The sequence below is a fragment of the Cyprinodon tularosa genome, unplaced genomic scaffold (genome assembly GCF_016077235.1).
Source record: "Cyprinodon tularosa strain WSP-4 unplaced genomic scaffold, ASM1607723v1 ctg223, whole genome shotgun sequence".
In the NCBI taxonomy this organism is placed as follows: Eukaryota; Metazoa; Chordata; class Actinopteri; order Cyprinodontiformes; family Cyprinodontidae; genus Cyprinodon; species Cyprinodon tularosa.
Window position 1 is genome coordinate 1,553,926 of NW_024038833.1, and position 27,829 is coordinate 1,581,754.

At 37.1% G+C, this 27,829-nt stretch overlaps 3 protein-coding genes across 9 annotated transcripts in view; 1 reads left to right on the forward strand and 2 right to left on the reverse strand.

Annotated features, from left to right (window-relative positions):
• Positions 1-259: 259 nt before the first annotated feature.
• Positions 260-9,512, reverse strand: ddx20 (DEAD (Asp-Glu-Ala-Asp) box polypeptide 20). The gene is made up of 11 exons (XM_038286337.1): positions 9,298-9,512; positions 6,189-6,283; positions 5,742-5,910; positions 5,528-5,642; positions 5,305-5,447; positions 5,069-5,207; positions 4,890-4,948; positions 2,366-2,448; positions 2,145-2,250; positions 1,505-1,606; positions 260-1,406 (listed from the first exon to the last, which is right to left on the reverse strand). Exons 1-11 carry the CDS (start codon positions 9,491-9,493, stop codon positions 310-312), a joined length of 2,304 nt encoding a protein of 767 aa, XP_038142265.1. The 5' UTR covers positions 9,494-9,512; the 3' UTR covers positions 260-309.
• Positions 9,513-11,479: 1,967 nt separating this feature from the next.
• parapinopsina (parapinopsin a) lies at positions 11,480-15,239 on the forward strand. Of its 2 annotated transcripts, XM_038286299.1 has the most exons (5): positions 11,480-12,014; positions 13,365-13,455; positions 13,532-13,769; positions 13,849-14,091; positions 14,161-15,239. In XM_038286299.1, exons 1-5 carry the CDS (start codon positions 11,612-11,614, stop codon positions 14,299-14,301), a joined length of 1,116 nt encoding a protein of 371 aa, XP_038142227.1. In that variant the 5' UTR covers positions 11,480-11,611; the 3' UTR covers positions 14,302-15,239. The 2 variants fall into 2 exon arrangements, with proteins under 2 accessions (XP_038142227.1, XP_038142226.1); XM_038286298.1 differs by having other exon boundaries at positions 13,849-15,239.
• Positions 15,240-15,252: 13 nt separating this feature from the next.
• LOC119784310 (cyclin-dependent kinase 17-like) overlaps positions 15,253-27,829 on the reverse strand; it is a 61,565-nt gene continuing 48,988 nt past the window's right edge. For 3 of the 6 annotated variants that reach the window (XM_038286290.1, XM_038286294.1, XM_038286293.1), the window contains 13 exons: positions 27,021-27,077; positions 26,820-26,934; positions 26,594-26,688; positions 26,445-26,507; positions 25,964-26,087; positions 25,200-25,320; positions 24,471-24,568; positions 24,265-24,370; positions 24,043-24,085; positions 23,847-23,937; positions 23,690-23,767; positions 21,718-21,839; positions 15,253-18,052 (listed from right to left, as the gene is read on the reverse strand). In XM_038286290.1, coding sequence (XP_038142218.1) covers positions 21,736-21,839; positions 23,690-23,767; positions 23,847-23,937; positions 24,043-24,085; positions 24,265-24,370; positions 24,471-24,568; positions 25,200-25,320; positions 25,964-26,087; positions 26,445-26,507; positions 26,594-26,688; positions 26,820-26,934; positions 27,021-27,077 — 1,095 coding nt within the window. In that variant the 3' untranslated portion in view covers positions 15,253-18,052; positions 21,718-21,735. Of the gene's footprint in view, positions 18,053-21,268; positions 21,316-21,717; positions 21,840-23,689; positions 23,768-23,846; positions 23,938-24,042; positions 24,086-24,264; positions 24,371-24,470; positions 24,569-25,199; positions 25,321-25,963; positions 26,088-26,444; positions 26,508-26,593; positions 26,689-26,819; positions 26,935-27,020; positions 27,078-27,829 lie in introns of all 6 variants that reach the window. The other 3 variants (XM_038286291.1, XM_038286295.1, XM_038286292.1) reach the window with 2 other exon arrangements.

Genomic DNA, 27,829 nt, shown 5'->3' on the forward strand with positions numbered 1-27,829 from the left:
TTTATTATTCTGGAAGTGTTTGCACCTCATACAAATCATACAGTGATATGATGGATTTAAGCAAACTTGACTAATTGGAATGGAATTTGAAACAAACAAGAACCGAGTCTTGTCGTGTATTACAAAAATAAAAGTGACAAAATATGGGGCATAAACTAACAGAAATAGACAACTGCAGTGCAACATTTACGACTCAGTCTGGGGAACTTGTACCGGTACTTTTAATCTGTTTCACTCAGGATTTTAGTAAAACAGGCTTTGATGGAACACATTTTAATAATAGATCCCAAAATGAGTGGAAATGCTGGTTTAGTGTTTCATGAGTTCCTGCATGTAGATTTCATTCATGCGATAAGCGGCCATCCAGTTGTTAGCGACGCTGTAGTAGCTCTGGTAGCCGTGCTCTGGAGAAGCAGACAGAGCAGAATAGTAATGGCTCCAGGCTTCGTAGCAGGCTTTCCAGTAGGCGTCAGAACTCCACTCCTCTTCGGTCTCCATTAACTCGTCTTCATCAGGCTTCCTCTTTCGCTCCTTTTTAATCCTCTCTGGTAACTTTATGCTGTCTTTTTTTATTTTTTTGGACTTATCCCTGGCAGTGATATCAGGACTGTTCTGATTGGCTGTTCTGTTTCTTAGAGGTTTTTTGCTCTCAGGCTGAAAAGCAACCCCTACATTTGTAGCGCAGGTTTCCTGGTCATATATTACAGGTGCAGAGGGTTTCAGCTCAGTGGATGCCGTTCCAGTAGCATGTTTTAAAACTTGCTTCTGTTCAGCTACTTGGAACTTCTGGGGAGCTTTAGGTTTGACATCATCGTTTCCATTAGAGTGGGAGCTGTAGGAATTGGACACAGACTGCGGCCGCTCGGCTCGTTGGGTCAAAACTACGGCTCCCTCATCCTGAAGCATGACACACTCATTGTGACCATCCTGATCACTGCCCTCTCCGCCTCTGAACTCCCTGATGATCTCCACTGTCCTCCCTAAACCTGTGGTAATGAAAGATCGGAAGTCCAGCTCAGCCTCCTCAAACGTCAAAAACTTCCACTTGCTGTTCTTGAAGGAGCTGAGGGGGGGGATCTTTGGCAGAGCATCTTGCAGCTCTTTCCGAGTCGGTTGCACAGGAGAAGGACCATGCTGCAAACTCTCCTTTATGGAGGAATCCATCCGACTTTCACTTCCTTTTCCATTCTGTGACGTCAGGGCTGCTGTGTGGGTTTTCTCTGTCCTCGTCTGACTGCTGGACTCTCCAGCTTTATTCCAGTTGGGATCAGTCACTGGGGCTCTGGTGTTAGAACCCTTTTTCTTTGTAGTTCTGGAAACCAGCTGAGAGGCACTGTCTGGAGCGGCAGCCTCGGAGCATATGTCCCAGTCACATGGCTCATCCATCAAGCCCGCGTCCAAGACGGCTAAAAATGAAAGAAGACACATGAGAGAAAAAACGTTTTACTCCACCTGCTTTAGCTCAAAGTCTTAAAAAGTAAAGAAACTATCCTCTGAGACTCACATGGTAAAGCTGACAAACTGAGGCCACACTTCTGAGCAATGGCCATCATTTTGTTCTCCTCTTCTCCATAGCAGCAGTAGGTCACGGCCATCCCCTGAGTGCCTACAAACACAGGAAGATTATGAACGGATCCCTATAATGAATCAAAGAAGGAGTGAAGGTCGTGCAACGAGGGAGACTGACAGCGTAATATAATGCTTCCCTCTATAGAGCAGGGTTTGTCAAAGTCATTCTTACTAAATGCAGATTATTTAGGACCTTTTGAACTAGATTTTCATTTTACTCCTTTAGATACTAAAGGGAACCAGGCTAATCTTTAAAATACTGTTTAATGAGATTTATAATTGTGCCTGATTTTTGTGTTGAGAAAATACATTGTTTCAGGTTTAAATGTAAAATAATGAAATAAAAAGGTTCAAGGGGTAAAAGATGTTTCAATGTTTTATAATGTTTCTATTCGGCAGGCTGCAAAATGGACACTTTGTTTTCCTGGAAGATGTAAGAGTTAATAGTGGGGAAAAAAACGATAGAACCTCTCAGCAAACACCCTTTTCTGCTGTAACATCATCAAACATCTGGGATGATTTGAGTAAAAAGCTGAAGGTCAAACAGTGAACATTTCTGATTGGTGCAGACCTACCGAACCGCCCAGCCCGTCCGATTCTGTGCATGTAGGTTTCCCAGTCCTGGGGCACATCCAGATTGATCACCAGGTTGACTTTCTCTGCATCTATACCTCTAGAAGTCTGACTCACGAGAAAGAGAAACAAAAACAAATGTATTCATAGTTAAAAATAATGCAGCTGACACGTAAAGAACAGGATCAGAGAGAAAAAGACTCATGGAAACATTGAATCCCACCAGATCAGTTGAGATGAGCACTCTGCACTGATACTGCTTCAGTTTGGACATCGCCTCAAGTCTCTGGTCCTGACTCAGACCACCTGTATGAATCATCACTCATGTTATCACACATTTATATTGCATCTTTTTTTTTTTTTTTTACTTTTAATAACTACACAAAGAGTAGAATAAAAATAGAAAACCATGAGATTTACCTTGTTCTACCATGTAAAAGGACTGTTAAATAAATCAAACTTTTTTTTATTTTGCTCCCATAGGAGATGGGCAATACAATAACATTCACTGTATCCTGTAAGAAATGACCGTAGATGATTCAACACAAACATGTTGACTAAAATAATTAAAGTAAAGTTACTGGTGATGTTTTTAAACCCTGAAATAATAAATTATGTGTTTATGTTGTAAAATATAAATATAGAAAAAAAAAATCTTGTTAGCAATGTTTTTGTTCTCTAGGACAGAGTATTAGGGTCGAATAGAGATTTTCTTTTTTTTTTTTTTTAATACAAGAATAAAGTCATAAAACTATGAGAATAATGATGAAACATTATATAGTCATAATATTAAGAGAATAAAGTTGAAACATTAGGAGAATACCATTTTGTTACCAAATACAAAGAGGATATACCTACATGTACCTACAGGTGCTGGTCATAAAATTAGAATATCATGAAAAAGTAGATTGATTTCAGTAATTCCATTTAAAAAGTGAAACTTGTATATTATATTCATACATTACATACAAACTCATATATTTCAGATGTTTATTTTGTTTAATTTTGATGATTACAAATGACAACAAATGAAAATCTCAAATTCATCATATCAGAAAATTAGAATATTACTGAAGACCAATAAAAACAAAGGATTTATAGAAATGTTGGCCAACTGAAAAGTATGAACATGAAAAGTATGAGCATGTACAGCACTCAGTATTTAGTTGGGCCTCCTTTGGCCTGTATTACTGCAGCAATGCGGCGTGGCATGGAGTCGATCAGTCTGTGGCACTGCTCAGGTGTTATGATAGCCCAGGTTGCTCTAATAGTGGCTTTTAGCTCTTCTGAATTGTTGGGTCTGGTGTATTGCATCTTCTTCTTCACAATACCCCATAGATCTTCTATGGGGTTAAGGTCAGGAGAGTTTGCTGGCCAATTAAGAACAGGGATACCATGGTCCTTCAACCAGGTACTGGTAGCTTTGGCACTGTGTGCAGGTGCCAAGTCCTATTGGAAAATGAAATCTGCATCTCCAAAAAGTTGGTCAGCTGCAGGAAGCATGAAGTGCTCTAAAACTTCCTGGTATGTGGCTGCGTTGACCCTGGACCTCAGAAAACACAATGGACCAACACCAGCAGATGACATGGCACCCCAAACCATCACTGACTGTGGAAACTTTACACTGGACTTCAAGCAACGTGGATGAAGTGCCTCTCTTCTTTTCCTCCAGACTCTGGGACCTTGATTTCCAAAGGAAATGCAAAATTTACTTTCATCAGAGAACATGACTTTGGACCACTCACCAGCAGTCCAGTCCTGTTTCTCTTTAGCCCAGGCAAGACGCTTCTGACGCTGTCTGTGGTTCAAGAGTGGCTTGACACAAGGAATGCGACAGCAGAAACCCATGTCTTTCATACGTCTGTGTGTGGTGGTTCTTGAAGCACTCACTCCAGCTGCAGTCCACTCTTTGTGAATCTCCCCCACATTTTTGAAGGGGTTTTGTTTCACAATCCTCTCCAGGGTGCGGTTATCTCTCTTGCTTGTACACTTTTTTCGACCACATCTTTTCCTTCCCTTCGCCTCTCTATTAATGTGCTTGGACACTGAGCTCTGTGAACAGCCAGCCTCTTTAGCGATGACCTTTTGTGTCTTGCCCTCCTTGTGCAAGGTGTCGATGGTCGTCTTTTGGACAACTGTCAAGTCAGCAGTCTTCCCCATGATTGTGTAGCCTATAGAACTAGACTGAAAGACCATTTAAAGGCTTTTGCAGGTGGTTTGAGTTAATTAGCTGATTAGAGTGTGGCACCAGGGGCCATCAATTTTGAACCTTTTCACAATATTCTAATTTTCTGATATGATGAATTTGAGATTTTCATTTGTTGTCATTTGTAATCCTCAAAATTAAACAAAATAAACATCTGAAATATATGAGTTTGTATGTAATGTATGAATACAATATACAAGTTTCACTTTTTAAATGGAATTACTGAAATCAATCTACTTTTTCATGATATTCTAATTTTATGACCAGCACCTGTACAACGAGGCACCAGATGATACTTGTAATTCAGGTAACTCACCACTAGATGGGAGTCAATCTCACACACACACATTGGGGCTTTAAAGCCCATCTCAGTTATAGTCAGTCTATCAATAACAGGTTGCTTCCTTAAACCATATCCTTCCATAATCTGAATGATTCGCCAAAAGACATATGGATACCACTTATCAATTTCCGTCAGAATAAGTTGGAAAATATGTTTTCCCCCTTTTTATTTGATCCCTTAAAACAGATTTACTCTCACCTGAAATACAAACTGCAGGTAACCCTTTTGAGGACAGGATATCTGCTAGGTGCTGAGCCCTGAGAGAGAAACTCAGCATGTCAGAGAAACATCTTATTTTGTTCATTCAATTCTTACACTTTTCTTTAATGATAACGAACAGCTGCAAAAAGGAATGTGAGGATTAGCGATATTTCTACCTTGTGTGAAGGTTAGAAAACACCAAGGCTTGATTAAATGGGATTTTACTAAACAGCTCCATTAGGTGCTGCACCTTCTCCTCAAAAATTTTGTGAGGTAGCGGATGGGACTGCACCAGCTTGTAAAACTGCTTTAAGCCTAAAAAAACAAAAACCCAACAAAGATTACCATAAGTCAACAGATGAAATCGGGAGTCAGAAGGAGGGGTAGAATTGATCTTAAACAAGAGTCTTACCTTTAAGACCCAGGTCACTGGGATTGAGTCTAACAAAAGTTGGCTCATTCATGTAGCGGGTAAGGTGTTGAGCAAGGGACTCGGTGTAAGTGGCAGAGAGTGCAAGCATTTGCTTATTGACCGGCAGAGAGGAGAAGATCCAGCTTAGGAAGAGAACAGAGATCGCTAAATGAATAAAACTAGTTTTAAATTCCAGCAACAATCTGCGCTGAATTGATCTCACTTTATCTGATCCTGGAAGCTGCCCTCCTCAAGCAGCTTGTCTGCCTCATCCAGAACGAAGAGCCTGACGCTGGCAGTGGACAACATGCCAAGTTCAATAAGCTGCTTGATGCGACCTGAGAACACACACCAGGAAATCTGTCACCAAAAACAAGCATCACCATGAAAACATGAGGAGATTCCTTCCATCTATCGACACCCCACTGGTTTCTTACCAGGGGAGCCCACAGCTATGTGACACTTCTTCAGATGGGCTTTATCTTGGCTCACAGGCCTGCCCCCAATGAAAACATGACACTCCAGGCCTTCCATAGCGCAGCCAATGGCCATCACCACTGAGTGGATCTGCACAGCAATCTCCCGCGTCGGAGCCAAAACAAGAACCTGCATAAGAAGTAGAACGATAGTGAGAAAAAATCCACAAGCCATAAGCAGATCCTGGATGCTTCTAAAACAGTAATAGTTGAGGGCGTCCTTTACGATTATTAAACATACTTCTCCTTAATAACAAGCTTACAGTCATCAGCAGAAAATTGAAATCAGAGTGCTCAATACTAGTATGAGGAAAATAGATTAGATTTATTTAAAGATCTATAAAAACATGGAATTATATACTGATGAAATGTCCCACTCATGAGCACCAGTTAAGTATTTCCTGTCACCTGAGTGGACGGATTCTCCAGGACAAGAGAGTCCAGCGCAATCGTGACGAAAACACAGGTCTTCCCTGTTCCAGACTTGGCTTGCACAATCAAATCTGAAACAAGATAGAAATAAAAAACAAAAGCTGATGCAATGGAACAACAAAATAATAAAATCTGAAAAAAAAAAAAAACATTTTAAAATGACTGGGTGCATGTTTCCTTAATTTAACACAAAATATAAAGCTCACTCCCTAAAATAAAAGTAATCTATCCATCTCCCATTTTGGTTTGAATTTTTTGTATAGCTGATCTGTCAGGTATGTACACGGGCAGGACTTTAATCTGGGTTGGTCCCATTTGGGATTGAGCAGGGGCAGCTACAACATTGTTAATTTTATCTAAACTCATTAAAGGAGAAGTTCGGCTTTTAACACTTTTAGCCCATTTTCTGTAGTGTCCAGGATGAAATCGAATGATCGACACCAAAATGTTGACAATTGGTCCTGTCTCTGCTTTTTGGCTCATTTAGAATCCACCCCTGGCTGCTTTAGAATGGCTTCCATAGAGCATGTCCGATAATGTCCTTAAAACAACCTTAAACGTTCTTTTTTTAAAATATGCTACTCACCGGGTCGTCAGCGCTGTTCAATGACGTTCCAAAAAAAGTTTCGTAATGAAAAAACGTTCCTGTAGTGTTTTATTTAGCATTTTGTAAATCCCATTGAGTTCTGTAGGAATAGTCAATATTCCGCTGCCACCGGAAACGGAAATAGGGCCTGTTTACACAGTTGTAGTCTTTTCGCTTCACTCTGTGTACTCCGACGTCGAGAATCAAGAATCCACCTTTCGTATTCCATTTTCAGAGTTTTTTAAAGTGTTTAACAGAGACGTTAGCACCTCGACGTCGGAGTACACAGAGTGAAGCGAAAAGACTACAACTGTGTAAACAGGCCCCATTTCCGTTTCCGGTGGCAGCGGAATATTGACTATTCCTACAGAACTCAATGGGATTTACAAAATGCTAAATAAAACACTACAGGAACGTTTTTTCTTCACGAAACTTTTTTTGGAACGCCATTGAACAGCGCTGACGACCCGGTGAGTAGCATATTTTAAAAAAAGAACGTTTAAGGTTGTTTTAAGGACATTATCGGACATGCTCTATGGAAGCCATTCTAAAGCAGCCAGGGGTTGATTCTAAATGAGCCAAAAAGCAGAGACAGGACCAATTGTCAACATTTTGGTGTCGATCATTCGATTTCATCCTGGACACTACAGAAAATGGGCTAAAAGTGTTAAAAACCGAACTTCTCCTTTAAGCTTGACTGATGAGCAAAGACAGCAAGACACATTTAACAATTCCTTCAGGGAGAACTGAAAATATAAATAAAAGGTAGTAGTATCAATGATTGCTTTTTTTTTTTTAGATTGCATCCAGACTGTATGATCAACTAACAGTCATATAGTTTTAATCAGCAGTTTCTTGGCTTCCAACAGGCATAGACGCCATGGAGAAACACAAATATTTTAAGTAAGTATGGCTAGTTTAAAGATGGTAGTTAGAGCGGGAGACAGCTCCAACACAGCTGCAGCTGTCCAGTTATTTAACATCTAATTGATCTCTAAAGACCTAATCCAAATTGTTGACATACTACATCCGAGGTCACGGATTAGTGGACCGGGGTCCGGATCCGGACCCACCTACTGGCTAATCCATACCCAACCTGATTTAAAAGATTTATAAATTACTACAGGTTGTCTGACGGCAGTGTCTAACTTCACTTGCGCCGCTTCTCCTGTTAATATGGTAACGCCCTCCAGAGCATCTGGGACCAGGCTGCATGTGATACTAATTAGCAAATGAGCTGTCAGTCTAGGTTGCTGCTACTGGCCACTTTTAGACACAGCAGGCAAACTTGCGGCAACCCGGGCAATGGGAAAGAAGGAGAAGAAGATGAGAAAAAGAGAGCAGAGAAAGTGTGAACTGCTGGAAGAACTGCGGCAAACTAGTGAAAGAAAAGTGAAATGGCGTGCTCAAAGATGACCCTGCACATTTTGAATATGTTTTGCTCAATCTACTGCTGTGAAGCAGGATTCTCCACCACCATAATCAAAAATAAATATTGATGCAGACTCATTAATGGGCACCTAGATATGTGCTTGAAAATGGCTTAGTCAGCATTCAAACTGTTTTAAAAGCCTTGAAGAACATCATGAAGCCAGCTTCTCTCATCAAGCCATACCAAACTAAACAATTGTTGTTCTCTACTTCAAAAAAGACTTTAGAATTTAAAATGGAAACGTTTTTTTTTTATATATACATATACTTTTTTATTTAAAAAATCAATGTATAACATGGATGCATAAAAAACATTTCATTTTAGTGTTAAATTCTATTTAAAGTAACAGATTGCAAATAAAAATGTCTCTGGACCTTTACTGGTTGATGATTTTCTTTATTCGGACACCGCTGATGTAAAATAGTTTTTTAATCGATGAATACAGTACTTAACTTTTGATTTAAAAAAAAAAGGTGTGATGAATATGAGTTAATTGTAAAGAAATTAAAATCTAACAAACACCGTTCAACCACTTTACATGAGGTTTCTATTAAATGATGTACTTGTTATGAATTGAGTGGTGGCCCAGGGGTTAGGTCATAGAGCTTTGAATCCTGAGGTTGTGAGTTTGAAACCCACTCCCACAGACTGCCACTCTGAGGAAGAACTTTAACCCCACACTGCTACCTGGGTTCCCCACAATGGCAACCCACTGCTCCCCAAGGGAATGGGTGCAGAGGTAAACTTCTCCAATGTGAGATCAATATATTCAATTAGTATTTATGGGTGTGTAGGTAACAGGTTTGAGTTCACTATGTTAAAATATTGAGATTCAAATAAAGCCTGTGAGACATTTTGTAAAAAAGTAAACTGTTGCATCCGCCCCCATTCTCCCTAAAGCAGCAAAATATATATATTTTATTAAAACACGATGATTGTTTCTAACGTGAGCCTCCAAACTGAGGTCGAGTCCTGCCCTTTGTCATATCTAACATAGTTTAATTAGTGTGATCAGGACGCTGCCAAGGTGTATCATCGGACAGAGCTGCCACTATCTGTTGACCTACCGAGTCCGCAGCGGCCCAGAGGGATCGCCTTCAGCTGGATGGGGGACGGTTTCTGAAACCCCGCAGAGGACAGTCCGTCCAACACCGGCTGAGACAACAGCAGTGAGCTGAAGTCAATCCCCTCCGCCAGAAGCACGTCCTCTGTCCTTTTTCGAGTCTCTATATCGTGTGCGGCTCTCCTCATGGAGGCCGCCATCTTTACTGTTTACCACCTGCGATGCGAGCAAGTTTAAGTAGAAATGGTTTGTCGCCCTCTAGTGTCGCGGAGGACAGACAATATTTGGGCCTAAATGTTTCCCAAACTTTTTTGACTTGTGTAACTCCTTGGCCATTTATTCGTACCATGAGTATCCTCTCAGTCAAAAGTATTGATGATTGTCCAAAAGTATAAAGTACAATAATTGATTAAAAAATAAAAACAATTGCACTCACTCTTTTAACTTGAGCATTTAATTCTTAATCATTTAATTATTTCCATATGAAATAATATCAACATAAATATGTGTCCTGGGAGTTAGTAAGAAATCATAATACAATCAAAATAGAATATCATAAACCTGTATTTATAAAACGAGCTTCTTTTAGTAAATCCCTTACAAGCACATTTAAACTTGAGGATTTGGGAACAAAATAAAGAACAAAAATTAGTCAGACTGACTTTGTTTCTATCAAGACACCTGAGCTGCTTGATGAGCTCTGATAGCTCAGTGTGGTAAGCAGCTGATGCCAGGCTGTTCTCTACATTCAGGCTGTTCCTCTGCTTGGTTTTGATGTGGGTCACAGCTGAAGGTCAACTCAAACATATAAGAAAAGCTTACCTTTTGGCTGATAAAAGCTTGTTTAAATTTTCACTTGGGTCCTCACACAAAAAAGATCCCAGCTCTATTTTACTACCTAAGAAATAAGATATTTACATTCACCCCTGGCACTCGTGGACCACAAGGGGTATGAGTACCCCCGGTTGGAAATCACTGTCCTGATCGATTCCAAACGCAACTAACCTCCTGCAAAGATCTTATCTACAACCTGAGTAACTAAACTTCACAAATTAAACACTCTGAATATAGATAATCTCTGATGAATAATTTAGTTCAGTTTTAGCATGGCCAGACCATGCAATGTTTTCTTTTCATTGCATAATTAAATCAAGCTTTTATAAATGCAAAGAATGGATTGATGATGGTATTTGTGTTATTTGATAACATAAATATTTGTAAAGTGGTTTATAGATTATTAAATAATGTGTTTACTGTAGAATTGAACTAAAGATGTTTAAAGGCCATAAACTGCACTGAATCAATTAATAATAGACTGTAAGCCAGTCACTAGCATCAGTCATATTAGTCGTATGCAGTGCAACATTGGTTGAGTGTGAGGGGATTGCTGTAGAATCAATGACACAAGGCAAGCCAATTGCTACATGCTCTTCCAGGAGAAAAAAATCCTGCAAAGTCCTGATGCAGTCAGCTGGTTCGCCTTGGATAGAAAATGTTTAACCATGCTGATTGTATGATCCGGTTGAATTGTCTCTGTAAAGTTGCGATGAAATGTGTTTTGCAGTGGCGCTATAAATGAACTGAACTGTATTGCTTTTTTATGAGTATTTCTGCATACAACAGGGGGCATATATTTGTATAGGCAATAAACGCAAATTTGAAATAGAATATTTCTATTTTTTTAATTTTTTTATTTATTTCAGTTTTTACATGGATAAACTCTTATAATTTACTTATTTTTTTAGCCATTGTCTATATTCTGGGCTGCCTTTTAGAAAATGCTATCCAAATGTTTTTTTTGTTTTTTTTAGGCACAGAAATGAGAATATTTTTTTTTGTTTTTAGCTACATGTAAATTACATAAATAAAAATAAAAAGTTTCAGCTTTAAATAGATGTATCACTGATTAGTTATGTATCGAATTTTGTAGATTTTATTGTCTACCTCAGGTTTCTCCTTCATTGTTAAAGTTAAAAAAAATCAAATGTTTTACATAGAAAAGCAAGCTTTATGAAAAGCAGAACTTCTGCACGGTTTCCTTACAAGCAGTTATTGTGATCAAATCTAGCAATAATGTAAAGTGCAGTCTAAGAGGATTTGTTTATCATTATCTCTATAATCTGGATTTACGGATTTGCTTTATAAGAATTATAGTTCATCTTATTAAAGTAGAAAATCTCCGTGTCCTTTCCCAAGATGTCACAGAGCAGCGGTCGAGTAGAAGATGGCATAGCAAATAACAAGGAGATGCTGTTTCATGTTTCAACAGTCAGCTTGTTTTAAAAAAGTTTAGGATTTGAGCTAATAATTGATCACATATGCTTGTTGCTTTTAGTATTGTTCATGTTTTATTGTACTCTGTAGTTTATCACACAATTGAAAGACTGTCAAAAATGGAGCCTGTTACCTCCACTGAAAACCTCTCATCTGAGAGTTTAAGCCACACAGGCCTCTTGTCTCAGATGGGATACACAATATTGGCCATTATCATGGGAGTGCTCTCTTTGGCGGGAATCATCCTCAACATCCTTGTGATTGTGGTGACAGCGAGACACAGAAAGTTAAGGCAGCCGTTGAGCTATGCTCTGTTTAACCTTGCTGTATGTGACCTGGGCTGCGCTTTGTTTGGAGGGCTACCTACAACATTCAACGGCATCATGGGACAGTTCAGCCTGGGACGGTTGGGCTGCGTGTTTGGGGGCTTTGCTGTCGCCTTTTTTGGTGAGTCTGTTTTCTTTTATTCTAAATCCTAAAAATGTGCATGCAGCCCTGTGCTGTAAGTAAAAATCTTCTTAAAATGTACAACACAGGGCTGCAGGTAAAGATTGGGTGTATTGATGGATGCTTGATTTGAACCAAGCATTTTGATAAATTAATAAACAATAAACACAAAACTTAATTTAGTTTTGTTGTCCAAACTGACTGACTAGTAGTCAAAGGCAGTGCATAATACTGTGTGTGATTTATTACAATTACTGTTGCTCCATAAAATCCCCACATAAAGCAAATCCACTATTAATATTGTTCTACAAACCAATGTTGACAAAGAATAACATATTTAATAAAAAAAAAAAATATATATATATATATATATATATATATATATATATATATATGGTATATAATGCACAGAAATTGTGTTTTGACGAACTAAAGTTTTTCTTCTGCCTCGCTGCAAATTTATCAGTAATAAAACACTTGCAATAAATATTTAAATAAAGAATAGATGTCTTCACTTGATTTCTTTGAAAAATACTTTTTCATATTGGAGACAAACATGCCTAACACACCTAAACATTGAGAGTTTGAAAACCATTAGTTTTGGTGTTCCTCAGAGCTCCGTCTCCAGTCACCTGATCTTTACCCACATGTGCTACAGCTGGTTACTATTAGAGGAAATAAAAACATAAGCAGTCATTCAGACATCAATGCTCATTGTTTATATAATTCAGTTTCATCTGAGTTCTGCTGAGAGAGTATGAATTTTAGGATGCTTCAGAATCAAAATGCCATAATAATAAATGGTTTGTCAAATAAATAAATAAAAAGGAAAATATAAATAGGGGAGGTACCACTGACTGAAAACAGTAAATCAAATCAAAATATGTTTTTCCAATCTCAGATTTTATTAGAAACATCAACAACAAAGGTTTTAGAATTCATTGTTAAAAAAAATGACTTATATGTTGGTTTAAACCTTCAACATGTGAAGATCAGAGCTGTTCTTCTTGCGCAAAACCAAAAAACCCTTTTTTTTTTCTTTTTTTTTTAGAAAAACAATAAAGATAAAAGAATAGACCTTCAATTAAAACACTCTTAAATCAGTATTATATTAAATGTCCAAGTTTTATGTTTAAGCAATAAAAAGGCTTGGAAAATAATTTGTTTTAAGTAAAACCTTAATCTAAGAAATTCAATGATGTGGAAGGATTATTTTAGTTCTAAAAACAAAGGAATGTTAGCACAAATGTACAAGGTACTAAAGTATTGGTAAAATTAAATTTTACAAAAAAAAATATTAATTGTAAATGAAATGAAATTTCTAATAAGTCATTTTTATTTTCCCCACAGGTATATCAGCTCTGTGTACAGTGGCTGTTATTTCTGTTGAACGTTACATTGTGGTGTGTTATCCTATGGGAGCTGTTCTTTTCCAGACCAGGTAAAATCTACTAATATTCCTCAGTCTCTATAGAAGAATGCTTCCATCAACAACAGGCTGTCCTCATCTTCCACAGGCATGCGGTGGCAGGCGTGGTTCTTTCCTGGGTCTGGTCATTTGTGTGGAACACCCCACCTCTGTTTGGGTGGGGAAGTTTTGACCTTGAAGGGGTTCAGATTTCCTGTGCACCTAACTGGTATAACCGTGATGCTGCCAACATGTCCTACATCATCCTCTACTTCTCTCTATGCTTTGCGGTGCCTTTTTCAGCTATCATGGTGTCCTATTCCAAACTTTTATGGACCCTTCGTCAGGTGATTAATACAGATTCTGGATGTCTTTTTTTGTTTGTCTGCAGACTGTCACCATTAATTCATCTGTTTGGTTCCATAGGTCTCTAAACTGCAAACATCTGAGAGCGGAAGCACTTATCGTGTGGAGAGGCAGGTTGCTCGCATGGTTGTGGTGATGATCCTGGCTTTCCTCATCACATGGCTGCCTTATGCAGCAATGGCCTTGGCCGTGATCATGGACCCCAGTCTTAATATAGACCCCATCGTCGCCACCATACCTGTTTATTTAGCCAAAAGCAGCACCATCTACAACCCCATCATCTACATTTTCATGAACAGACAGGTAACCCTTCATTTATTTGAACACATAAACAACCACACAGCTACAAACCATGAGCTGTCTGTCTTTCAGTTTCGTGGCTGTGCTATTGCTGTTCTTCAGTGCGGATGGAGCCCGTGGCCCTCTGAAGCCCAAATATCCGATGCTGCCACCATTGTAGCATCAGTCAACAAAAACAACAAAGCTGTAGTGGAACAATCTCCAAAAGAATAAAACTTTACCTGATCCTTTGGATTCAATTGTGAATTATGCAGTTTGTAAGACACTACAGAAAGATACAGTCAAAAATGAAGAAAGAAAAATATTAAATCATTTGTTAAAAAGTTCAAAGACCAAGCTGCTTTTTGACCTAATCTAAGGTTTTTGATTGATTTGTTTATGTTGTTTTTTTCTGAGTGTTGGCCAGGTAGGAAATATTCATGTATTCATGAAATGTATTGTCGTTAGGTTTACTGTCAATTTACAATTCTGGTCATTTTTGAGTCCTACCCTTTAAGGTTAAAACAAATAATATGGTGGGTTCTGTTGCCTTGCAGTGTTTGCTTTAATACAAGGGGAGCCCTGATGCATAATAACCTTGAATTAAAGGGATAATAGACAGCATCAAACAGGACAGGGCACAAATACAAATATGTATTCTTGATTAAACTTAAAATTTCATCATTAACATCTATATTCATTTTATTCAACCATTTGGCTTTAAGTTCAAAGCCAGCTGAAATTAAAAAGCTTCCTATAGATTCATTTTAAAAATTCTATACTTTTGTTCATACATAGATTTCAAAATTTGCACCAAGATTTTTTTTTTATCATTCTGGGAATTTAGGTACAGTAAATTTAAATTCTTACTTAAAAAAAAAAAAAAAAAGATCAATTATTTGCTCCATGCTCAGAGTAATGTAATTAAATTGCCAATACTCAGTTCTTTCAAATTAAGTATTTCTAAGCAGAATCAAATTTGAGTGTACAGCATTTGCAATTCAGATCTTCCAACCACCTTCATTGATGTATCTTATTACAGTACGTTCATAATGCGGACCAACCTTTATCACTTTTATAAGACATTCAGTTTTATTGCTGGGGTTTTGTGTATTTAGCTTGAAAATAAAAACAGTTATCTTTATTGCAGAGTCACCCATTAAAATAAATAAGTATGCAATCAAACAGTTTCCATGGCTTTTTATTGATTACAGAAATATTGCTAAGACCTTTAATAAAGAAAAGCAAAAAAGGAGAAAAATCTAGAATGTGAATAGCTGTATCAAACCTGTACATTTTTTTTATATACAGAGTGAGGGATCATCTATGTACATGCTACATACTGTCACACTCTAGGAAACAGAAGTAGTCCTTAGATGCACAAGCATGGGATCAGATGACTTGTTCTAAATCCATTTTATGGAAAGATATGCAGAAATGACCCGAGGTCAGCATCAGAAGCAGTCACATACACCAACAGGCTTTCTGACAGATACAGTACATGTTGACATGTCAGCTAATTTGCGTGTAAAAACAAAAGTTGTGTGCTTGAACACCTGATGCTGGGGGCAGGAGGGATCGACTTTGGTCGTCCAAGTTCTGGCCAATATAGCCGAACAGATAGAGAAACAATGCAGCGCCCTTCCAACTTTCACACCAAGTGAAAACCATGTAGAAATTATAAGACTTTTTTTTTTATTGCAGTGAAATAATCTCAAACTAAAAAAAACTAGATGAACTTGTTACCTTTTTTTGGAAGTTTTAGCTGCTTTAATCTGCTCCAATGTTGCATTAACTGTAGATTTCCTGATGAAATATGTAATTTTGTTTGCCTTATTTAAAATGAAATGTTCTTGGCATTAAAATTTTTTAAGTTAAATAAGTCTATGTCACCTCATATTCATATTCTTGGATTAATCTTGGATTACCATGATTACTATATTAAATCAAATTATTTTGCAAAAAGAAAAAAAAAAACGCATTTATTAAAATTTTACATTCAGTTTTACCTTTATATTTTTCACATTGCGTGAGATTAGACCACTGCATTGAAAGATAAAATGATCTTCTGTATTCCAAACATCTTTCAGATACATTTTCAAGGGGGTGGCAGAACACATGGAGGGCGCTGCATATTTAATTGCCTAAATACTGTATTTTAGCTGATTTTGATTAACCATACAGCCCATCATGTTCCAGTCAGCTCTTTATATCGGTATTTTACATTGTGTTGTTATTGGTACAGTATTTAAGGTTCATATTATATTATTTGGTGTAATAACCATGTGATAAAATTATGTTGCATGCAATGCTCAAAGGGGGCATTCCTCTTCCTGCAGCAGGTAATCCACATACAAACATAAAAACATGTGTTTTATAGCCAAACATGCTTAAAGAGATGGCGACAAAGAACAAAATGTAAGGTAGTCTCTAAACAACAATATTAAATTGATTTAACAGCAAATGAATGACAGCAAAGACGGATATTCTTTACATACAGTATAAACTATCATCGCAAAGGACTTTGGACCATGAATTGCTCTACTGGGGAGACACGCCATCAGCTGCACCTCACAGCATCCACAGAAACAAAACAAGCAAAAAGTCCTGAGCTTAAGGAATGTGCAACATGTCCCCAGCTAATTACCCACTGTTAAGACTGAGAACAGCATCCTGGAATAATCATTGCTTCTTCTGAAAAAGTAAATCTCATGATCATATATATACAGATTTATTTCATTTTAAAAAGAAGTAAAATCGTAAAAAAAAAAAAAAAGCACATAAGGTTTGACAGAAGAAGGATCTATTTATGAGTTCGAGGTAAAATCAGATACAAACAGGACAGTTCAACATTAAGACCTGCACATGACAACAAATAACTTCTCAGTCAAGGCAAAAAGGATGAGGGGTGGGGCATCTGGGAATCAGCAGGTGAGGAATTGTACACTTCCTTTACCTCTTCAGTGTTATCCTTCTCACAAAAACAGAACAGCATTCTGCAGTGTAGTGTTTTTCTTTACAGCATTGCGGAAACGCAGAGTGTTTTCAAATGTAGAGTATCCAAGTAGTGCAGAAACAACATCTTATGCATGTCCTATGATTTTAGTGGAAATCACATTTTTTTGGTTTCTCGAATGATTCTTACTCAGTCGTGTACATGTACATCCTACCCTGCTGGAGCGACTGATGAGGTAACAGAAACAGCCAACCTGACCTCTGCTGGGCAATAAGGTGCAAAACATTTCTCTCCGTAAACTCCAACTGTCAACACACTCGTCATTTTCAAGTGAGCCATCAGTGTAAGTCAGTGTGTTTAAGATAAACATAATCAAAGAACAACCGTTAAAGGAGTTCAGCAAAAGTTCAGGGTCGAGGTGCAATGCATTAGAGTTTGGGTTCAGGATGAGGTGTGCTATGAAAAAAGCAGGAGTTCTACAGCTTAGTCTATCTATGTACAGCAATAATGTGAACATAGAGTGAGAGTTGACACCTCTTACTTTCTTAGCCGTTGATTTGTGTTGACTTTGACTCCTCCTTCCTTCCAGCTGACTGATACAGCAAGATCAGTTTCAAATCCGAGTCAGCTCACATTATAACACTGTCCTCTTCTGGACAGCAGTAGCAGCAGCAGCAGCAAGGAGAACCTTATATCCTCCCACTTCTTCCAGCATTACACTTATTCATTATAATATCTATCATTAGGGTTGAACTGAGTCTTTATCTATAAGTTAGAATTCTTCAGCCATAGTTTTGTGTGGTTTTTGTTATCACATTTACTGAAAGAGTGTTGGTGTGTATGTCTCTTTCCTTTCTCCAGTAGGAGTGTGTGACTGTGTAGCAGGTGTGCTTCGCTCCTTTAGACTGTGTGTGGCGGGGTTGGTAAATGTTGGTTTGGATGAGACAGCCCCACGTGTCACTGTCTCCTGCATCTCACCATCCCGCCAGCACTAAAACAACACACTCTGCCTCCTGCTCTTCCCCTGGCCTGAGATACAGAAAGAAGAGAGATACAGAAAAGAGAGAGATACAGAAAAGAGAGAGATACAGAGAGAGATAAAAGTTGTTGAGATTAATTTCTTTGGACATATGAACCTTGTTAAACGTTTGCAAATTTCACATAAAGCCAGTAAACACACCACTACAGGCCAGAAAACATTAGATGCACAAGACTGCAGCAACTGCTTAGTTATTAGAGGTGAGTATTGGTATGAGTGTTGCGATTCGATACGTGTCACGATACGATATTATCACGATATTGCAGTATCAAAATCAAATGATGAGATAAAACAGCAAGTGCTGTATATTTTCATCAGAAAATATTGCTTAGGTACTATTATCCATGTTGTTTGGGGTTTTCTTCCACTGTGACTGCCTCAAATACAGATTTGGTGCTGCACGCACAGTTAAAGGGCTCCACAGCGCTTTCTGTCAGAGTGGTGGTGCAGAGGTATCCCATTTTCCCATCAATGTTTTATGTAACCATTTTTTTTTAAATCGATACTACTACTTTAAAACTGACTTTTTTTCCCCCCATAAAACTATTTCACACAAATAAAACAGAGCAGCATCTCTCAAAGTGACACTCACTCTGAATAAACAGTTAAACCACTAATTCTTATATCTTAAGTCAAATACTTAAAAACCCAATTGTTTGTCTCATTTGTTTGGAACTACCTTTGACTGTTAAAATTGAACTGTCAACTGAGGTATGATTAGTTTAAGTTTGTGGTGGTTCAGCTGTTTCATCTGCTCTACTAGCTGCTCTTATTTTCCTTCTGTTTTACTTTTTAATTCATGTTAATTGTCTTTTTAGTGAATCCTGCATTCCAATTCTGAGCTTGTGAGAAAAAAAATATTTCAAATTTGGATTTCAGAATGAATTATTATTCTAATGTTGAGGGGAAAGTAAATTAAATCAGTGATAAAACGTTTTTTTTTCTTTCAGTTTAGGTGGTTAAGAAAAATAAATCATAGTTTTCCTCAAAGAAACCTTTAAAAAGTAATCCTCACTTTTGTTAGTCCTGCTTTACAAAAAAAGATGGAACAGCAAAAAAAAAATCACCTTTATTCCCAACACTTTCTAGAAATGCATTTTACCAGCACTTGGCTACTATTAATTCTGAAGATCATTTGAATCGTCAACTATAGAAACAAATCACTCCTATCCTGAGCATATATACTAACTGAATAAACATATATGCAGAGCATAATCAACAAAAACCTGTAAATTTATATATGACTGCTTAATTTTAGTCAGCGCACCGTGTAAACTACTAACTTTGCATTTGTTGTTTACTAGACATTTACATTACAAATGACGATAATATTATCTGCTTCCCCTCTAACAACTAGGCTTTCCATCAGTTTTTAATCTGGATACTCTAACTTACTTAACCTTTTTACAACAGATAAGAAACCATTTGGGGAAAAAAAAAAACTGGATTGCATAAAAACTAACAAACCTTCTCCGCCTTCAACCTAAATCTGGGATATTGAAAATGGTTAAACACTGCCAAGAAATTGTTAGAATTAAAACCAAACACGATGCTTTGCAAAAGTATAAACATGTAAGTGAAGAGAAAATGATACAGGTCTTTTAAATTATTGTAAATAAACAAATAAGCGTCCCCCAGCATTTAATCTGCTTTGCTCAAAAACCCTTAACTAAAATCTAGTGCAACAAACTGCTTTTAAGTCTAAATTGAGATTTTATGTCTCAGTTCTGTATATAAAGAGAGATAGTCTCAGTGTTTTGCTAAATGCTGAACAAACAGCATCATGATGAATAAGAAAACACACCAGACAGGTATGGCCAAACGTTAAAAGCAGGTTTAGATCATTATAAGTTATATCTGGCTGTTTAAACAGGGAAGAGTTACATATGAGATTTTATGGAAATCACAAATGGAAAGTAGAGCTGCAACTAAGGAATATTTTGCAAATCTATTAATCTGTCGATTATTTTTTCAATGAATTGATTAATAATCAGATAGCCAAAGGTTACTTAAAGAAGACTTTTTTCAAAATTAAACCAAATGAAATTAAAACTTTTCAACTTTAGGGGTTCTAGATTGAGCATGCAAAATGTTTACATATTTTGTTTTTTTACAATTTTTGTATAATTGCTGCTCAAGGTGGGTCGCTCTGTCAGCTAAAGGCATGGTTTAGAGTCTATATACTCCAGTTAATGATTAATTAATTATTAAATTAGTTGACGATTATTTCAATAATCGATTAATTAGGAATAATCCGATTAATTATTTCAGCCCTAATGGAAAGAATTAAAAATAATGGCAAACCTACAAAGACTAGTACCCTGGTAGGCTGGATAAAATATTAATCAAAGTATTTTAACTCTGGAGGAGATTCACAGATCCACAGCTCAGTTGAGATAAATTAGGGTCGCCATCTCTATGAATGTAGAAGAGTGGCAAGAAAATGAAATCACATATACGGATTGCCCGTAGGAGACACTGCAAACACGAGGAAAAAGATCCAAAGCGTCACAGAAAAACACCACCTCAGAAGCATGGTGGCCATGAATGATGCTATGGGCTCAACATTTCTTCAGCAGGTCTGGGGAAGCTGTCCAGATTAAATAGGAAGATGGACAGAGTTAAATACAGATTGATCCTGAGGGGAAAACTGGAAAGGATTTGAAACAATCAGCAGGACACAAATCTGACCATTACCAAGAATCCTTCACAAGACTCAAAAATTGTGGTTCATAGAAGCTCTTCATCCAAACTGACAGGAATTAAGGTGTTTTGCAAAGATTAAGTACAAAAAATGGAAGTTTCTAGATGATCAAGTGGGCACTTAGGGGACTAAAGACAAATGTTTACCAAATGTTTCAGATTTCAGATTTTCAAAAAAACAGGTATCATTTCCTCTTCGCTGTTGAATTTTGCACTATTGCACTATTTTATGCTGGTGTAAAACACAAAATCCTGATAAACACTTTCTGCTCTATGGTTGAAAGTGAGAATAATTTAAAATGCATTAATACTTTTGCAAGGCTTTATACTTTGTGCACATGCATTACATCCACAGCAAAAAAAGTCACAATTTGTTTTTGTTTTTTTCTGAACAGCGGCTCATACTTACCAAATTATTAAACACAGCAATAAAATAAAAAAACACACATTTCCATGCTAAAGACAAAAAAAACAAACCCCATCTTCAGAAAACCTAAACTTACAGACTCATGATAATGCTACATCTCGCGCTGCAGAAACCTAAACAGGGCTGCAAATGAAACCAGTCAAGAAACACCCTGATTTTGGAATACCAAACCACAGCTTTATTGAATCCTTAAAAAAAAAGATGTCAACATCTCGGCTGACTAAAGCAGCTGAGATGAAGCTTCTAGGTTAGGCTTTTATGTTGGGGAAGGTAGAGGGGGAGGGGGTAATAAAATAGCAGGGGAAAAACTCTTATCAAGAAAAAAATAAAAAAGGTGAAACCTTACGGTGATAAACAGCTGAGAGTATGGAGGAAAAAAAAGGGAACAAAACGTGACTGAATGGGGTGCAAGGTGCACATAAAGTAGGTTTTCAACAAAGACAGGGTGCTGAAAGAAGAAGAAATGCCAAACAGCAACAGGAGAAGTGAAAAGAAGACAGTCTGAGAGAAAGAGACAGTATTTACCAGATTGACAGGGCCCAGTCAGCCAGTAGAAGTGGAGGAGAGATTGTGACTCTGAGCCCTGGGATTGGCTGCCTCTCTCTGGAAGTACTGCGAGGGTGCAGAGCCTAGCTTATGGGCCACCACTTTTTTAAGGGTCAGGGGAAAAGGAAGGTTGGGAATATTGAGGTTTTAAGGAGGTGTTTAAGGCAGGAACACAAGGGAGATCAGAAAAAGGATTAAGGAAAAGATGAAACAGAGCAGAAGAAGAGTGCATGGCCACCAAAGAGAAAAGACAGTTTACTTAAACAGGACAGAAAGACGACAAACAGTAAAAAAGACACACAAAGACTAAAACAGCGTAACATTAAAGTCAAAGGAAATGTTGAAGGTATTATAAAGTAAATGAATTAAAACACAGTTTATGTAATGGATATGTTTGTTTTTCTATCTAATTCAAATAAATCAAATCAGTGGAGAATAAAGCATTCAAAACCAGACTTATTTTGTTTAAAGCACATTTAAAATGATCTATTTCTGCTTCCGACTAACTGACAGAGGAGGAGGATACATTCAGGTTTTAATTATGTAGCACCTGATACCTTTGGACCATGAAGAGTTTTTAATTTTCACCTTAATAGGACCAGTTTGACATTGATTGCTGCAGTTTGTCCTTTGACCCTTTTTTTTTTCTCGATCTTTCCATAACCAAAACCTCCATTACTGCATATTATCATCACTTTTTGTGATTCACTTGCAGAAAACAGTTAATAACTTTGAAGTAAAAGAATAAATATCTATTTTTCATATAAACCCATCTCAGTCAGAGCTTACCTGATTAAAAACTTTGTCAGGAAGAAGCTAAATCTTCACCTCTGTCTAAAACCTTTTGCAGCAAATGTAACGTTTTCTCACAGAAGTGTTCAGTATTTGGCTTTTCCAATAAAACTCTGATCCCTTTTAACTTTTCCAGTTTGCTCCAGAGTTACCATGGTAGGTTTGCAGCTGGACTATCCCCTTCAAATGATGGCTTGAACACAAAGGTTTAACTACAAACAAATAACGCTGTTTGCTAAGTAAAGGACTTTTAGAAGGAATTAGTTGCATTTTTTATTTATTTTAGTATTTGAAGAATGAAAGAATAAATTATGCATACCACACTTAAATGGATTCTTTAATGTATTTGTTCTATTCTCCCTTTTCATCATAATCAGGATCTAATCTGTGCAGAATAGAATAGAATAATAGAATAGAATAGAGAACTACTATCAGAAAACTAATATCCAGTATCAATATATGCTCCATAAATCTACAAAAACAGACAGAATAAAAATTTAGTACAGTTCTAGTTTGCATGGAAAATGATAAAAAGTTTTAAAATAGTTTGAGAGGTCTGACTATTGGGTAAGACTCTGGACCAAACTGGTGACTTAAGCTGACTACAAAAGCCCACAGGTTTTTAAATGGACATGTTACAATGGAAAATAAATTTGTTTAAAAGATTTAATTTTATTTTTTAAAGTAAAGCTTCTGTAAACTGAAGCCTAATCATTAAAATTATGTTCATTATATAATTAATGATAACATTCAAATCTTAAGACTTTGCCTGTAAAAAACATTACGGTAACTTTGTTACTGCAAGAAAAAATATGGAGCTATAATCTGAGTCCAAACCACAGCTTACTAAACTGATTGTTAGAATTCTTGTATTTGTGGACTGAATTCAGAGAAAGTGTCAAACCCTGCAGTAATTATACCCGTTTTAAGTTTTTAGCCGTGTGTTTAATTAATATTGTCATTGAGCATTTCAAGATGGACATTATGAAGGAGGACACTATTGAGTGACTCGACCACAGAGTGTTATGAGACAAAACATAAAGGCAGCACAAAAGAAAAAAGGAAGCAAAGAGACAGGGAACATATCCTATCGTCCCAAATGAGTGAAGGGGTCCTGAAAGTTTCTCTTTCCTTCCTGGGTTTATTACGGGGTACTTACTTGACTCTGGATGAATCGAGGACCTCTTCCCTGGATCTTTATGTAGTTGGATGCCTTTTACAGAGAAGATGGAAGCAGCTAAAAACATAAAGACACATATTTGTTAAGAGAGTTCATTCTTTAAGCTAATAATAGAACTTATTACAGCGGCACTCACTGTCAGGCAGCGACTGAAGGTTCTCTCCTAGAGTTTTGAAATACGGGTGTCTTAGAGCCTCTTCAGCTGATACTCGATTCTTTGCTTCAAACTATATATATAAAAAAAGACAGGAATGCTAATTATTCATACTGATCAAAAGCTCTGCTTTTCTGTGAGGGTATTTCCATAATTAAAGAACAGAAATGTGTTTTACCTGTAAGAGCTTTAAGAGTAAGTCAAGTCCATCACTGTCTATCCTGTGAGAGAGAGTAAGAGTGGATGAGAAGACGGTGAGTATAGTGCTGATTTAATCTGTACAGATACATTGCCAAATTGTAGAAGTGAATCCCTTTAAAATATATCTGTTTTGCATCTAAAACATCAAAAGAGCTTGATCTACAAACATGCAAGCTGTTCAACACAGAGTGCCTGGTACCTTGGTGCATGGTTGACGATGGGTTCTGCGTGGTAGCGGGGGAAATTGTATGTTTTAAACTCTTCACTTGTAGTGATTCCCGGCCAAGTTGCTTCTGTGGGAGTACCTGTTGCAAAAGGACAAAAAAAATGAATAATTTGCATTTTACAAAAGCATTAAACTAGAAGCTGTCAGAAAAATCTGACAGGATCTGATGGATTTCCAACCTAGAATACGAAATATGAGGTGCAGCTCATCCTCCACAGTCGATCCAGGGAAAAGAGGCCTGCCTGTGATCATTTCATAGAAGATGCAGCCAACACCCCTGGAGAAGTAAGGTAAAAAAAAATAGATAATGCAGTAAGAATTAGAACAAGGAAACAGAAGTAAACTAAATGTCACACAAGTCAGCACTGAAGTGTTTGGTGAGATAACTTTCAAAATAATTATAACAGAGAAGGAAGTTTATTGGAGGAAATTCTTGTCTAGATTAACTGTTTAAACATAAAGCAACCTTATTGATGGCAAATAAAAAATTTGTTTGGTGATTGCTTTCTTGCAAAATCTGTCTGCAAAGACCTAAAGGTCTTATGAATCAGACATTATGGGACTGAACCTTGAGCATAGTATTTTCCTCTTTGTGTAACCTTCACCCATCAGCTAGCACTACACTTCCTAATAACACAACATTACAGAAGGACAGAAGACAGATAAAACCTTAAAGTTTGATACCAAGTATGTCTACACATGAAAAAAGCGAGCTAATGGAAAATTAAGTTAGGTTAAGGTCACCTAAACATTTTTAGAACCTGTGTAAAAGAGAAAAGGATCACAATAACAATTTGCTTTTTTCAGCCAAGTTTTCAGATCTTGAAATGTTTTTGCACAGTAAAAACAAAAAAACATTAATAGCTGGTGTGATAATCCCTGTACTTGTGGAGATTATGTTTTCTTACCACATATCAATCGGAGTGGAGTAGTCAGTCGAGCCCAGGAGAACATCTGGGGGTCGGTACCATAACGTCACAACTTCATTTGAATACGTCTTTGTGGGGACAGACTTGGCCCGAGCCAAACCTGAATAAAAACACCCCTTTTCTGTCATAAATGTGCACAATATCATCAGAAAAGAAACATAATCACCTTAATTGTGATGCGATTTTCACTTTACGCCATTCAGCAATTAATTACAAAAGGTTTCTTTAGGTCATTATGTCAATATCCATACTATACCACAGGAGGGCAGTGTTGGGTAGTTCACATAACCTCCTGTTTGGGCTGATTCCATATATACGTGTGTATATATATATATATATATATATATATATATATATATATATATATATATATATATATATATATATATATATATATGGGGAGTTTTATAATGTAAAGGAATTTGGTAATATATAACCACTATTCTTCAATTGAGTAGACAACAACACTATGCCTTAAAAGGGACCATGTCTATTAGAGCACAGAGGCGTAGAGGAGTGAGAAAGAAAACAGTACACCAAATTTTATTTCACTAAAAAATCCAAGTGTGGTGTAAAGTGTATATAGAGAAATAAAGTCAAGGTGCTATGCAAACTTTTTATCATAGGGAATTAATACATTCAAAGGAAAAGTTTTATTAAAGGGCTTTGCAGAAGTAAAAGTACAGCGAGTTGAAATGGGGAGAGACCATTTTTAGCTTGCAGTTGGTTAAACGTCATCTTACCAAAATCTGCCAGCTTGAGTTCCCCTTTTTCATTGATGAGCAAATTCTGGGGTTTAAGGTCTCTGTGGAGAACCTTCCTTCTATGGCAGTAAGCAAGACCTCTTAGAAGCTGGAATAAAAAGATCTGAGGAGCCAAAAATGAAATCATAGTTAGCAGCTGTAAAGTTGTGTTCAATGAAGCCATTATGGATCTTGACATCAGATCATTTTAGCAGATTAATCAAGATAATATTTTAAGTTAGAAATTAATTTGATTAATTTAGTAAATGGATGTCCCTGTTTTAGATGACTGCATCCTTGTTTTGGTCAGACATTTGTGTCGCTGTGGGGAAAAAAAAAACCCTGCATGGTTTTTTGACCAATTTTATGAGCAATTGAACAAACTACTCTGACAACATGAAGCAATCTCTCTTCAGTAATAAAAATAGATTTGGTTTAGATTATATTTCTCTACAGACTAGATGCAACATCTGAATATTACCTTAACATTGTGAATACTCATGATGCTTCCACAGTCATCCATGTATTGCTTGAGGTCTTTTTCCTGTAAGGGAGAGCAAATATTCATTGGGGTTTTGGAACGTTATTGACCTTAAAATACACACTTTATTTAGTTAAGGTGACACCTACCAGGTACTCAAACACCAGAGTCAGGCACTTGTCCGTGTGAATGATGTCATGAAGAGTGACAATATTGGCATGTTTCAAGTCTTTCAGCAGAGACACTTAAAAAAGGAAACAAAAATGAGCCATAAATCTTCTATGTTCTAATGTCTTGTCTTAACAAAGATTACAGTATGTATTGTGGTATTTTCATGTTAGGGGTAGCTTTAACTTTTCGATTGGGGTGTAGTACCTTCTCTTATGGCTGTGCAGGGTGCGCCCTCCTCATGCTCCAGGCGTATCTCTTTCAGAGCTACTAAATTGTCTGTCAGCTTGCTTCTGCCTTTAAACACTGTAGCGTAGGTTCCCTGCATGGATGGAAAACATGTGAGTGCATTAATAAAATCTTGAGGACTGAATATTGATTGAAGCCATTTTTTATTATTGATCTAACCTCGCCCAGCTTGTCCAGCTTGATGTACGTCTCAAGTTTCCCAAAGCCGATTTCAGACTGTAGGAGGGGGGAAAAAAAGACGGGTCAAGTTAGGCTGGTTCACTGGATCTTGTCACATTGTCACTCTGCCAATTTGGTTTGGTTTTCACTGCAATTTATTTGGAGGAAAGCAAGCCCTCAGCAGTTCATTAAGCTAATTATCTCTTGAAATCCTCTGTGTCATGGTTGTTGGAAAAATCTGATTGCCCAAGTGCTATTTTGATAAATAGGTATATTTGTGCCAAAATAAAGGCTAAAGTTAAAAAGGATCTTAAATAAACTGAAGTGTAAAATTCTGCAATATAAATATTGGTAACAAACAGACACTCAATGGGCTCTTTATTAGGTACAGCTTGGTAGTACTTGACTGCATGAAAACTGCCCATATTCTCTATGGTATGGATTCAATAAGGTTTCAGACACAATCCTGAGAATTTGGGCTCTTTATGATACGACAGAATCATGCAGTTGCTGCAGATTCATCATTCCTCCACGACTGAAATGGTCTTTATTGAACTGAGAGCTAGTCACTCTGAAGGCCATTAGGTACAGCAAACTAACCATAAAGGATAACTTAAGCTTCACTACATGTTGAATTAACCTGCTAGAAGTAGCAATCAACAGATGGCTACACTGTGGTCATACTGGAATGATATAAACAGCAGCAATGCTTAGGTAAGTTGTAGCATGTAAACTATGGCTACAACAAACAGTATGCCAAAAAAATATATTCTTCACCATTATACTAACACGTTGAAAAGAAAAAAAAA

What these genes read in the sequence shown, in the direction of transcription:
- ddx20 (XM_038286337.1), bottom strand. Translation starts at nt 9,493, where the DNA reads ATGGCGGCCTCCATGAGGAGAGCCGCACACGATATAGAGACTCGAAAA. An exon ending in TGGAGAATCCGTCCACTCAG is followed by an intron (nt 5,911 to 6,188) that starts GTGACAGGAAAT and finishes CTTCTTATGCAG; the next exon opens with GTTCTTGTTTTGGCTCCGAC. An exon ending in CGGACGGGCTGGGCGGTTCG is followed by an intron (nt 1,607 to 2,144) that starts GTAGGTCTGCAC and finishes CTGTGTTTGTAG; the next exon opens with GCACTCAGGGGATGGCCGTG.
- parapinopsina (XM_038286298.1), top strand. Translation starts at nt 11,612, where the DNA reads ATGCTTGTTGCTTTTAGTATTGTTCATGTTTTATTGTACTCTGTAGTT. An exon ending in GCTGTTCTTTTCCAGACCAG is followed by an intron (nt 13,456 to 13,531) that starts GTAAAATCTACT and finishes CATCTTCCACAG; the next exon opens with GCATGCGGTGGCAGGCGTGG. An exon ending in TTTTATGGACCCTTCGTCAG is followed by an intron (nt 13,770 to 13,848) that starts GTGATTAATACA and finishes TTGGTTCCATAG; the next exon opens with GTCTCTAAACTGCAAACATC.